The sequence below is a fragment of the Acanthopagrus latus genome, chromosome 4, assembly GCF_904848185.1.
Source record: "Acanthopagrus latus isolate v.2019 chromosome 4, fAcaLat1.1, whole genome shotgun sequence".
Classification (NCBI taxonomy): domain Eukaryota; kingdom Metazoa; phylum Chordata; class Actinopteri; order Spariformes; family Sparidae; genus Acanthopagrus; species Acanthopagrus latus.
This window is the reverse complement of record NC_051042.1, coordinates 1,731,486-1,745,005: the sequence shown is the minus strand read 5'-3', so window position 1 is coordinate 1,745,005 and position 13,520 is coordinate 1,731,486. Positions and strand designations below refer to the sequence as shown.

The 13,520-nt window shown below is 42.8% G+C and overlaps 1 protein-coding gene across 2 annotated transcripts in view; it reads left to right on the top strand.

Annotated features, from left to right (window-relative positions):
* Positions 1 to 13,520, top strand: part of adamts18 (ADAM metallopeptidase with thrombospondin type 1 motif, 18) — a 60,918-nt gene that overhangs the window by 29,454 nt on the left and 17,944 nt on the right. For both annotated transcript variants that reach the window (XM_037094287.1, XM_037094288.1), the window contains 4 exons: positions 3,679 to 3,851; positions 4,851 to 4,981; positions 5,445 to 5,568; positions 5,732 to 5,976. In XM_037094287.1, coding sequence (XP_036950182.1) covers positions 3,679 to 3,851; positions 4,851 to 4,981; positions 5,445 to 5,568; positions 5,732 to 5,976 — 673 coding nt within the window. The remainder of the gene's footprint in view (positions 1 to 3,678; positions 3,852 to 4,850; positions 4,982 to 5,444; positions 5,569 to 5,731; positions 5,977 to 13,520) is intronic.

Genomic DNA, 13,520 nt, shown 5'->3' with positions numbered 1-13,520 from the left:
CAAACACGTCTACTTCTGTCTGTCGTCCTCTTCACCCCACTGGTTTCATCACTCCTCACTTAACAGCTGGGCAGAAACTGATTCGACTGTTCTGTCTGTCACATCTAACTCTTCTCTTAATCCCTGTGAGGGATCAAAGACCAAAACGTTTTCTGAGGCCGACCGGCTCTCATATGATACACATTATACACCAAGACTGGCAGACCATGAAGAGCCACAGAGGGTAAAGCAGGTTAGCTGTCAAGTTCATTTATCATTCCTGTGGCACTAAAGAGTGCTTTGTAGGAGCAGCCGCTAAATTATGGCTTGATGCTGCTAAAATGTGAGTTATGGGGTCAGCGGGACAGAGGGGGGATCCAGTCATGCTAAGTCATGATAATGTTATCGAAATACACCCGAGTAGTTGTCAGATCACTCAAGAACTCTCACGTGAAGACAGTAACATTAGGCTGGAGTATGTCATAATAATGCCATGTCTTTACCTCCCTGAATCCACCACAACACCTCCGCTAAAAGAATTCAGCCAGCGGAACACACTCAGACCTTTTCTGACAGCAGCATGTACCCCCGAGTCACGTTTTAGTCTCTGACTCATGACATTCAGACTGTGTTTGTCCCCAGTAATCTGCGATTATTTTGGCAAGGCCCCCTTTGCTCTTAATCTGAACAGAACAAGAAGGATTAGCCTGAATCTGACTGCTTGTGTCTAATGTCATCTTCACCACTGAGTTGAACTGTCTGGACTGTCTGAGCTGTCCTCCTCAATGATCACTAGCACATGACAGTGCGATTCTTGCCAAACTTGCAGTATGTGCCTAAATGACATGTTTGGGAATCCATATCTCTCATAATGCAAATGCATTATTTGGAGGTTAGCATTACAGATATGACGAAATATACATATTCACCTCTGCCCTACTACAAAATCTTCACCCAGCAGGAGAAGTCTTAAAATCCTTCATTTGACTCTGCACAAACCCATCCATTTTATGAGGCCAGCATGTATCTTTTGCTCCGTCTTGTAAAAGAGTTCTATGAGATCGGCCGATTAAAACCTTCCCTTCTAGGAGTTGCTCCAAGACGGAAAATGAATCTTCTCCCCGTCTTTCCCTCCCTCCCCCATCCTCCCTCTGTTCCCCGTAGACCACCTGCCAGATCAAACACAGTCATCCTAATCCTCACCAACAAGCCTCGGAGATTAGGTTCACGATCTTGACCTGGTTTTGTGGGGAGCACATTTTGTCACACACTCGATTTAAAGGGAGTCGGGGGGGGGGTGGTGTATGATGACGGGGGCGATGGTGCTCAGATAGGACCTTGTTTGGAGGAGGCTCTCAGTAGACTTGTAAAGGTGTTTTACAGGAGGCAAGGGAGGGAACAGGTGACGAGACTAGACACAATGACCTCTGACCTACAGTAGGTCGTCTCGGCTTCTGTCGCTGGGCAGATTTAACAGGATCCTGTTACATTAAAGCATCCTAAAGGGTCCTGGGGGCTGCGTTGGAGCTGGAGTGTTGAGACAGAAGAGGAATGACCCAAACACAAACGGAAAACTTGTCATATCTGGTTTCTGTCCTGTTGTTGGAAGGCAGATTTACAGTTGCACTGATGCAGGGTGATCTAGGGAGAGGAGCAGTGAAGACAAAGAAGAGGAATCAGGAGTTTTGTGAAACTCAGGCCCGACTGTCTGTAATCCATGACTTGCATTATACTCCCTTCTGCAGTAAACTGTCCCTATTTAATGCTCACCTCTGATCAAAAGGCCTTGGCTGACGGAGTGCACGGCGTAGTCCCCCACTGGCCTGCCGTAAGCACATTACCATATGTGCTGCATTTGTCTGCCGCTAAATCTTAATAGGATCAGACCTACGAAAACCTGGGCCAATTCCCCCATAACCAAGGGGAGCAAGATCAGCGTGGAGCAGATTTACACACATACACACACACCTTGAACGGAGCTCTATCATTCTTGGCAGCTCGGTCACTGTTTGATTGAGTCCAGGTCTGAATGGAGGGGATGAATGGTTGGAGTTAAAAGAAAAATGAAGTGAAGCAACATGTATTTTTTCGCTTCTGCCCCCCGCTGCTGACATTCACGCAGACATTTTCAATAATGCCTCATTGGCGAAATTCAAAAGAATTATCACTAGTTGTGTGTTCACCTCCTGGTGTTTATTGTTTCTATCAGGCACTTTTCAGTTCCTTCTCCAGAGCCCTTCATTACATTGTAACACTTAGTGAGGTTTGTTTTATTGGACGTGTTTGATCAGCATGGTTCCTCACTCTGTGAGTTTGCAGACCACTTTAGTAAATAGCTAAACTCAATTTTCTCTGCTGGTGGTTGGGTCGGAATGCCTGGCATGAGTTTAGAAAGCCTGGGAAGTCAGAATTGGCATCTTGATGTTTACTGAATGTCAAGACTCTGCTTGTCTTTGACTAACAAGTGGTGACCGCTTTTATCATTTTAACAGCATTTAAAAGCTCCATTACCTCTTAATGTTGCCATGTTATTCCCGTGTGGTTAAAGAGGCGTGGAGATGTCTGACAGAGTATGCAAACTTCTCTTTTGCAGTCATATTTTAACCACATTCGTGACTGAGCTTGACTAACCCTACACTGACAGATAGGAGGTGTGTTTGATGAACCGAGGCTGCTATTTGTTGTGGATCATGGAAAATCGAAAGAGAGAAAGCCTAAAATGATGATCTTACATTTTCTACCCTGTTTAGTTTTCTTACAACAGACAGAGGCGATGTCTACATTCAGTGTTTCTCACCAAAAGCAGATGGTGTGTATCCCTGAGGTCTCACAGACATGTTCAAGGCATTTTATTCCACATTCGAATATTAATTCAGCAAATCTATAAGGGATCTCGGTTTTGCATTGAGAACCCCCTATGCATATGATCCAGAAGTCTGCAAACAGTGATAATAGTGGAGTCATGCATTAGGCTGGATGATGTGTCCTTTAATTGTGAACACATATGTGGTTTACCACCAATATGTATGTTTAATTTTTTGACGTAGGACGGGGTCTTTGTTTCAACATATGTTCAACAACTGTTTTACCTATAACCTGGCGACAAACAGCAAACACTCCAACTCACTGAACTACATACAGAAGTACTGAAAATATACCCTCAGACAGGGTTAGATGCCATACAACCTCCTGGACTCAGACTAGTGTGATGATGTCACCTTGGACATTGTTCAAAGTCTCTGAGGGTTCAGTGTCATTCCCATCAGAACTGAGCCACTGGTTCTGTCCTTGTTTACTAGCTTGCAGTCTTCTTCTTAACATCATGGCATGTTGCTGCCACCAGTATAAAATACAGACTGAGTTTCTGGGTTGGACACGTGAAGCCATTGCAAGTTAAATCTGCATTCTCATATAATTTCTGTATCTTGACATTAGAACCGTGTGAAGCATGTGTTGTGATGAGTACAGTGGAGCACATTTCTACTCTGTCCCACATAGACTGTGCGTCTTGTTCCCTGATCAGCTGTCTGTGTTTTGTCTGTATCTAAGTTGTTACAGTTAAGTTGTTAAGTTGTTTTAAATAGGCTTGTTGACACCTAGTAAAGTTGTGGTAATAAAACAAGCAGGATATCTCTGAAAATGTTTCTGTCTTTTTCATCGTTTCTTCTTGTCTTCTGTCTTTTCTTGTGTTCCACTCAGGCCACAGAACAATGGTAAATTCTGCTCAGGGTCAAGCCGTCTCAACCAGCTTTGCAACACTCGGCCGTGTCCTCTTAACGCTGTGGACTTCCGAGCTCAGCAGTGCGCTGAGTACAACAGCAAGCCCTTCAGGGGCTGGTACTACAAGTGGAAGCCCTACACCAAAGTGGACGGTAAGGTTGGTCAGTTGATATCCGACTGAAGTCTAAAGATGTTCACATGTCCGCTCATTAAAGTTAGATTTAGTATTTGCACTGATGATATTCTGGGTGTTTTTTCTTGCAAATGACTTTGAGAGTTGAAAAGTATCTCAAATTCCTTTGTAGCTTTTGTAACTTTTTTAGAAAACACAGTGCTTTCCAAGGATTATGAAGACATCCCATGGTTTACTTTATTCCCTGCTCATAGTACAGAAGTAAAGAAACCTCATTGTTCAAAGCACAGAGTTGCAGACCGCTCAGGGCAAGCTATTTCTTGTCTAAATTCCGTCGATATTCTGCACCCAACTGTACTCTGCTGGTCTGAATGTCTTTTGTAAAGTGTTTCTGTAATGCCAACCTCTTTTTACTGCTGCAGTGATTAGGGCCAAAAAGCTTGAGGAAACGATCGCTCTGTGTAATGTGCATGGGAGGCATGTAGCCACCTGCACCCTTTGACACAGTGGGGATAGATTTAAAAAGGAAGCCTACAGGCCAGCTTTGTTACACAGAGCGAGGGACAGAGAGGGTGCACCGAAGGAGAGCAGTGTGTTTGGCTGCCGTCCCAGGCCTGTTTAAGCTGTTGATGAATGGGAGGTGATGTAGAGAGGAACAGAGTCTGAACTGCCTTCTAGGACCTTGGGCCAAGTCACCTTCACCGTCATTTATTTTAATCAAAGATGGCTGTAGAGACTTGTCTGTGATAACTGATCTGAACTACAAAATAAACCTACAGCCCCACAGGAATACCCTCAGGTGCATTCATTGTCAGTTCCTGTCTTTTCTAATTCTGGCCCAGCAGGATCTGTACTGTACTGTGTGTGTAACAGGTTGCAGTACAGTGGCCACGGTTACTTTAAATTCACCAGTTCATGGGTGAGATTCGTGGCATCCTTGCAACAGTGTGAACTTTTTATCAATGCTACCGCCTTCATTAGTATCTGTGTTTCTATATGTTTGTTGTTCTCTGAGCAGATGAGGACATCTGCAAGCTGTACTGCATCGCAGAAGACTACGACTTCTTCTTCGCCATGTCCAGCAAGGTCAAAGATGGCACCTCCTGCTCTGAGAACAAAGGGGATGTCTGCATTGATGGAGTGTGTGAGGTACATGGTTTCACAGTGCTGTGCAGTAAAAACTTTGCGCACAGTTAAGTTATTGTCAGAATCAAGTGGCACAACGCAGTTTTGGCTGGATTTGAAGTTGCACCACCTGCTTTGAAAGGAAGACAAATGTTAAGAAAAAGTTCAAATTATATTTGTCAAATGTTTATGAATTCTTACGTGCTTATTTTACTAAAGCGAAAACCATGAGTATAGTGGACATGTCAGGTGTGATCACTTTGAGTTTCACTCCAAAATAAGAGATCTGGATAATTTGGTTTGATTGGGGATTTGTTTGAAACCCTGTCTAGTTGTCAAAGCACTCATGTTGATACCATACATATTCCTTACATCCAGATGTCAGGTGCGGTTGCTATGTAGAACTCCCAATGTTGACAATAAAGGAATTAAAGTTCCCCTGACAGCTCTGTCCACGTTGATGGCACGTGTGTTTGTGTGTGTGCAGGCAGTAGGCTGTGACCAGATCCTGGGCTCCAAGGCCTCTCTGGATGCCTGCGGGGTCTGTAAGGGAGACAACTCCACCTGCAAGTTCTTCAAGGGTCAATACACCCTCCAACACAGGGCTAACGGTGAGCTTGTCTTTGTCTTTTTTGTTTGATTTACTTCATCCCTGTTCAGTATCACACACAGAACAGAGATAAAGTGGAGAACCTTAAGAGGTAAGCCAGGGACAACAGATTATCACAGATGATTTAACATGGACTTTTCCTTCCTTCTCCTTTGTTTGGTCAGAGTATTACTCCATGGTTATAGTCCCAGCCAGGGCAAGAAGCATTCGTGTTCAGGAAATGGAAATCTCAACCAGCTACCTGGCTGTTCGCTCCCTCAAGAGGAAGTACTACCTGACCGGGGACTGGACTGTTGACTGGCCGGGGAAGTTCCACTTTGGTGGGACCGTGTTTGACTACCAGCGCTCTTTCAACAAGCCGGAGAGCCTGTATGCCGCTGGACCTACTAATGAGACGCTGGTGTTTGAAGTAAGCCGCCACTGCTGGGTGATGTCCGTTTGTAGCAATTGACAGTGACAGGGTCCCTGGCAGAGCTGCCGCGCCTCTTTTTCTTATGTCTGGATATGAATAGGCTTAGATGAAACAAGAGGTTTGGGTGGTAGGGAGAACAGGGGTGGTTGTAGCTGTCTGTAATGCTTCTGTAGGGAAGTAATTGTGTTTGGTGATTCGTTATGTTAGGGATGACCTGGGGATGGGTCGGTTGTGTGGAAAGCATTAATCAGGAAAATCTAGAGCTTTTGAGGGGTTCAAACAGGCTGTCTTGTTCAGAGCTGTCCTCTTTTTGAGCGACAGAGGGAAAGAAGATAAGGGTAAAAAGAACAAGAGGAAGACAAAAGGTTCACAACTCATTTCTGCTTCATTAAAATCAAAGCCAACCATTTAAATGATTATCCACATTTTATTAGTGATACAAGACAACAAAGGTCACGTAGCTAGTCTTACCGTGTTACCTGAAGAAGGTTACTCCCTGCATGACTAAATATACTAAGATAGGAAAGAAAAGTGGGCTTTTGTTTTCGGAGTAAGGGATCAAGTCCAGTTGGACGTGTTGTGGACTGTTGGGATTTCAAAACAATGAGCCATCAAAACAATTGGAAGTGCTGCCATTTGTGTGTGTCTGTGTTTGTGTTTATGTGAGAACTGGAACTCTGACTTTTCTCCTTGTCATCATCTTTCACATGAATGCATGTCACAAAGTTCAGTAAGAACCCCTTGAGCTCGGTCTGTGCCGCCCAGGGCAAACTCACAGCTTGCGTTTATAATAAACTTCACATTACAATTTAAGTGGCAGATATTTCAAATCAGTGGCCAGGTACTAGTAAGGGTTAGTGAGGAAACAGTTTGCTTTGAAGAAGTTTGTTGAACCTTTCCTTTGAGCATCTGTTGAATGACGGGGACAAAGATGTGGGTATCATAAAGAGGGACATGCTGCACAATTAGTCTAAATCAGCCTTTGTGCCACTTTCACTATTCCGCTCAGTCTCACACGGCAGAAGCTTGCCGCTATTTATGTGCGGCTCCCTTTCATGGTACTGCTGGCTCCGGGGGTAAGCACAGTCACGTGTTTTGTCCATGTACACATACTCAAAGCCATGGATGTGGCCCCTATGGCCACTGAGCTCAAAAGTGCTTTGTTGCGGCCATGTGATTTGAGGCTAATAGAGTGAGTTAAATCCCTAAGTCAACCGCCCTATAGAGGCAGGGATAAGAAGTATAAAATCAGTTGGCTGCTTGGACCGAGATGTCCTGCATTGTCATAGCAGGTGATTTATGAGCTGATGGTACTTTCCTTTGTAATCAATGGTGTGTCAGAAATGGGAGCTTGGAGGGGAAGGCAAGTCTTTACCCATCTTGAAGCATCAGAATGTGTTGCTGGACAGCCGTATCCTCCCGAGAGCAAAACTAATATTGGACAAGTGGCCGAGTCATTATCCTTATAGCCCTGTAGGTTTAAGTGAATGGCGGTGGGAGGTGTGGGATGTTCTTCCCACATAACTTTGTCAGTGAAAGCATTTATTTTCTCTTGAACTCTGACCCCAAGCTGTGGAAACAGAAGTGGAAACCAGGTGAAGAGAAGACCTTTGTTTTTTTTCCCTCCCTTCATTATGGGTGAAGCAGTAGTCGTGTTAAAGCTAGTCTTCCCTCAATCCCCTGGGCTACTGCAATTCTGCGGTCAAAGCAGGAATGGTTGGCCTGTAAATCCAGCAGGAATACCAGTGTGATATTTTGAAAGCGCTTGGCTGGTCACTTGTTTGGCCATCAGGAAATGTCTGAGTGTTTTGGTAGCTATTTTAAAAAGAGTGGAGTAGCTGTTGTATTTGGCTCAAGACAGCCCATTGTTGTTTCTGCTAGATGAGTGCTTGCAGAGGTGCAGACAAGCAACAGTCATCTATCATTCCATCAATCTATCAATCATCCTTCCAAGAATAAGTTGCACAATGAATTATTTCTTTGCAACTTTGCAAAGAATTTAACTTTAGCTATTTCTTCTTCTGTAATGCCACAGTCTTGCTGTCACTGACTATGGTAATGTCCAGGGGTAATTTAGTTTTTTCTAAAACAAACAATGCATCTTTTATTTTTAGCCTCACAGCTTTTGGAATGTTGGTCTGTCAGACGGCCACTTTGGATTGTCATGAAATTTTCTACAGCTATCAAGTATCACATGAAACTAATTCAAATCTGCTAGAGACAGAGTATTATTCAGATCAGCACCAAATTGTTTTCACTCATAGATACCAAAAACCTTAGAATGCTGGATTTTTTCATTAAGATTCATGAATTATTCACTGAGAAATTAAAGACAGTGTCAACAAACGCCATATTGTGTGAGAAACAATTCCTGGATCTGTCTCTTAATCAGGATCAAAAGCTTAATGGGGTCTCTTCTGACCCATCGTACATTTAAGTTTGGCAGAAATCCATTGAGTAGTTTTTGTGTAATCCTGCTTACAATCCACTGAATGAACACAAGCGAAAACCAAAACCTCCTTGGTGGAGGTAAGATTGTTCCAATCAAGTTAATTGCTGAGGTCTGTGAATGTGATGGCATCGCACAAATGTTAAATAGTGCAAAAAACAAAAACAAAAACAAGAACAGTTAGATGAAGTTTTTAATGAAATCCAAACTTTACAGAATAGCTTCTTGGTTCAGGTTTGACCTGCAGAGCTCAGCACAGTTTTCTATGTAGACAGGTTTTCTGATAATTGGACTGAACTACAGCCATTTGTTAAATCACTGGTGTTACTTGCACTGTCATACTAGAGAGATGTCACTGCATTCCTACCATTTAGTTTGGTTGAATGCAGGGATAACCCTACCCCAAGTTGTAATAACCCTAAATATTCTTTTAAGAAGGGACGTGGCCACTTTGAAAGCGCTCCTCCTGCTTGTCTGTGTGTCCCAGCCATACATCTGTCCAGCAGAGCACTCTGCTGCTGATCTGCAGATGACACGAGCATAATCTCTATAAGTATGTCCTGTAATCACAAAAAGGAGAAAGAGGTTGATAGGGGGAGAAGGCTAGAGAGACGGGGGAGAGCGAGATTAAAAGATTAAGAATTCTGCAATTGAACTCTTTGGATGTGAGAACTTAAGGTCAGGTCACAAGGACTTTAACTGCAAATGAAAAGAGCCAAATGAGTGGATTTTTTTTCACTGCAGAATGATCTTCATCTGTTTCACACATTCTACTTAACTGGCGCTGTCACAGAAGAGCCAAGTGAGCACACAGGGGAGGTTATATGCACCGATCACTCCCAGAGCCTTACTCAGCTTGAAAGACTCAAAGAAAAACAAATGTTGAGGAGTGTGAGCGTAAGCTGTGACAAGGTGTTCACATCTGCACAGCTGCTCAGCTGGTGGGGGGGTAAAGGAAAGGGGGAAAAGACATAGCTAACAAGAGAAGGCGGAGTGAACAGACATAACATATGGCTGAGGTCTCAGCGGATACCGAACAGGGTAATTCCCCCTGAATAGACATTTTTGTGGTATGGCAAGGCGAGGTCATGCCAGTCCAGTGCAACACGTTGTGAGTCCACAAGTGAGATTGATATCTGTGTTCACCACATGTGAATTCATCATCGTCTCATATGACTTGATGAGTGGTGTGGTGGTTGGGTTGTGAAAACCAAGACACCCTGTGGTTTGATGGTGCACTGGAGGAAGACAGATGCACATCAATCACACGACATAAACATGACAGGTTGATGAAGGTTCTCACTCACCCAGGTCATGGTAGTTCTAAGTTCAATATCATTGGCTACTGGATGTATTTTAGTTTCTTGAAGCCATTTCGCCTCTTATCTAAGACTCTTCTTCAGCTCTAACTAACTTGGGGGGAGTCATTAAGGACAGTGTGAGCTCCTAGTTTCAGAGTCGTTAGGGCCACTTGTGCCAACAGACCGTCATGTGGGTTGCTAGGACCAGGTGGGTCCAGGGCTGAATGATTGTTCCCTCCCCAGACAGCTTAACAACCATTCACATCTGGATAAGAGGTGAAAGTCTTAAAGAAACCGGAACACGTCCAGTTGCCTATGATACAACACTTCGAATAAACATGACAGGCACTTCGTCCTGAAACGGTATCATACAGTATGTTTCTTTCACGTCATATATATGATTTTTCAATGAACCACAATAACAAAAGTTGATATTTGTAGCCATTTTGGAAAATAATAGCCATCCAGGGACTGCAAACATTTGCCAAGAGTTAAGATTTCTTAAACTTTGAGCCAAAGGAAAGTTGAGAACTCTAGTTAAGTGAGTAATGTGTAAACCTTTTTTCTATTTTTACATTCAGGACAGTGAATGGTAGAGCTTTTGTTCACTCTGCTCAGGTGCCTAAAAACAAAAGGAATCAAAAAGAAAGAAAGGACTCTCTGTCTGTCTGTATGTTACTGGTGATTGATTAAAATATTGAAATATCAATGACAACTAATCAAATCTGGCTTCATCCTCCTTCTCATTCCTCTGCACTGGAAACAGCACTGTGACTGAGAGAAGCTCTTTGAGGCACCCCTGGCTCTGGGAGTAAAAGTCCCATTCATTTTTCCAACAGACAGTGTTATGTGACTCATAGTTAAAGCACTTCTGCAGCTTGGACATGAAGCTCTCTAAGTTGAATCGTCAATCAAAAGGACAGACAAATGCATCAGGAGATATCTGATCCTTTGACTAAAGTGGGAGGTACATTCAGTCATACAGACACAACTTCTAAGGTGCATTTTAGCCTGAAACATTCAATCATAAAGCAGAAGACGATACAGTGTGCAGGTTAAACTGTTCCAAAATGCAACTGAATTGAGTAAAGCTCTGATTTGCACCTCAGACTGACTTCTTCTTTATAGCATAGAACTTAAGACTCATTGTTAGTGTGTTATTTTTGTACTGACAGCCGTCCGCCATGCCAGTCAGAAGGGACATTTCTCCGAAATGGAAAAAGAAGGTGATTTTTTTAATGATAAATGTGTTCAAGGACCTAAATCTATAAGATTGTAACAGTGAAACATGGAACAGATCAGGACTCGTGTGTTGGTTATTTTGACTGATTCACTGAGCAGTTGAAAAAAAAAATGCATGAAAATGATCAGGTTCCAATTGGAATTAGGGTTACATCCAGTAATTAAACTGTGTGAACTCCCTGACCGGGTGTCAGAGGTGACTGTCGGAATTCTTTCTCCTCATGCTGTTCCTACTGATAGTGGTTTCTGTTGTCACTCCAGATAAGGCTCATTTATCTGCTGGCAGTAAAGCTTTGTCAGATTCATGTGTTGTGACAGATATCAAGACAGTATTTTTCTTTTGTTAGTTTGCTTTGACTACCAAAGATCTCACAGGGGCATCCTGAGTACTGATTGTGGGACTTTTGTTTGTAGGATGGGTAAGAAGGACATTAGCCTGCTTGTGTGTTTGGTTGTCAGGCAGGGGATGAGCTTCGACTCTAGTTGTTCCAAACTGGAAAACTGGAGAGGAGACAGTTTTGGGTAAGTCTGAAATGATTTTTCCAAAGTTAGCATCTCTCCAAGCAGACAATGCTAACACCATGGATGGTTGGATGTATTGCATTGTGGATGGATTAAGAAAGAAAGATCAAACATGTAGAAAGTGTCAAGGTTTGAAGGTTATACATGTATGTGTATATATGTATGTATATATATATATATATATATATATATATATATATATATATATATATATATATATATATATATATATATATATATATATATATATAAAACAATCCTGCTGAATGTTATTTCTGTAGCTGCTGCTTCACATCACTGTGTTTGGAGAAGGAGCAGGGATGTTGGTAAGAGTTGGTTGCTTGGATAAGCAAAAAGTCCCAGTGTGGTTAGTGGTGGCTGTTGTTTCATGGCGCTGAGTTTGGGTTTGGTTTGGGTGGGAAGCATCAGAAAAGGAAGTGTGGGTGTTAAAGTGTTGCCAGTTATTGTGCAGTTTAGTAGAGGTCAGGGCCACAATTTGACCACTTTAGGCTAGACGTCCTCTAGTTCAGACTCCGGAGGAGGCTCTGTCCTAGATCACATGTTAAACATCAAATGTTTAACATGTCCTTTGGCCGTAAATCTTGGTTTGATTTGTGGCCGAAGAACATGTTGATAATGTGACTGAGGGGAAGAGCGGTAGCTATGTGGTGCTCTAATAAAACTGTGTGGATTTTTCATTTAATCTCAGGTCTAGGATTGGAGAATGTGAGATGCTCATATCTGTTTTAATTGTAACACATTCCTAGGTGCTTTATAAATGCGGTGAGGGTATCAAAAACTCAGTTGTCATAGAAAAGCACACACCCTGTGTTCAGAAACTCTGCTGGGCCCACAGCCACACCCCCAGCCCCGCCCTCAGCAGTGTTGTAGATGTAAAAACACTGGCAGAGCTGAGGTGGAAACATGGTGGGTGGTGCATGTTCAGGCTTGGTAAAGCTAACCAATCAGTGCAGACTGGGCTTTTTAGGGGGCTTACAAATAAAGGCGCTAAAATAGAGCTTTGAGGAAGAAGGTGAATTTGGGTGCTGCAGTAATGGCCAGCATGAAACAAATAATGTGTTTTTTGAATCATAAAACATTCATACATTTTCTAGTAGCTAAACTAAAAGTACAAACCTGAAAATATGCAGAATATGGGATCCTTAAGGCGTATTGAACAGAATCTTCAGCTTAAGTTTGTTTGGGTAAAAAGATTGGTTATGAAAAGATCTGCACATTATAGCCTGACATGTGCCTCATCTTCAGACAAAAAGTACATTAAGAAACTTCCTGACTTCAGCTGTTCATAATTTTGTACTCACTGTACCACCATAGAGATATGTTTGTCGGACGTAAGGCACCTCCTTGCCCTCTTCCACCCATATATCTCCCCTTTCACCCTGCTGTCTGGAGCTGTGCAGACTGCTCACATGGAACAGTTACGGTGTAGCAGAAGGTGATTGGTCCAATCTGCGGAGGCGCCCCAGGGCTGTTGAATGTGGATTGAGCCCAGGAGGTGCTTGGCTCACTGAGTTGGATGGTTAGGGGTAGATTCCTTGTACGTTAGGACATAACCCAAAGAAAATATACTTGTCAAAGCTCATTATTGCAGATATTGATAGACTTGATACGTTTGTCAGGCACTGGAATGGCTGCTGACAGTTGGATTTAATACAATTTGCAGAATGGATTGAGGATTAATACCCATCCAACCTGAACTAAACCAAGGGACGTAACTACACTGAATACAATCCAGGGCAGTGCTCTGAAATTGTTTAAAAAGACACACCAAGAGCTGAGTGTAAATTCAGCTGAAACAAAATTCTTCACCATGGCAGTGAATCGTCATGGGGTTGCTGTAATGATAGCCTGATGCTTCTCTCTGTAATGGGTATGTCTGCTTTTATTCATCCGTTAGTCTCTGCTTGACTTGAATATCCAAATAAATCTCCTGTGCAGAGAAAGGTAACAGAGAATCACCAGCCAGCATAAAGGATGTGGTAAAAAAAAAAAAAAAGGAAATCATC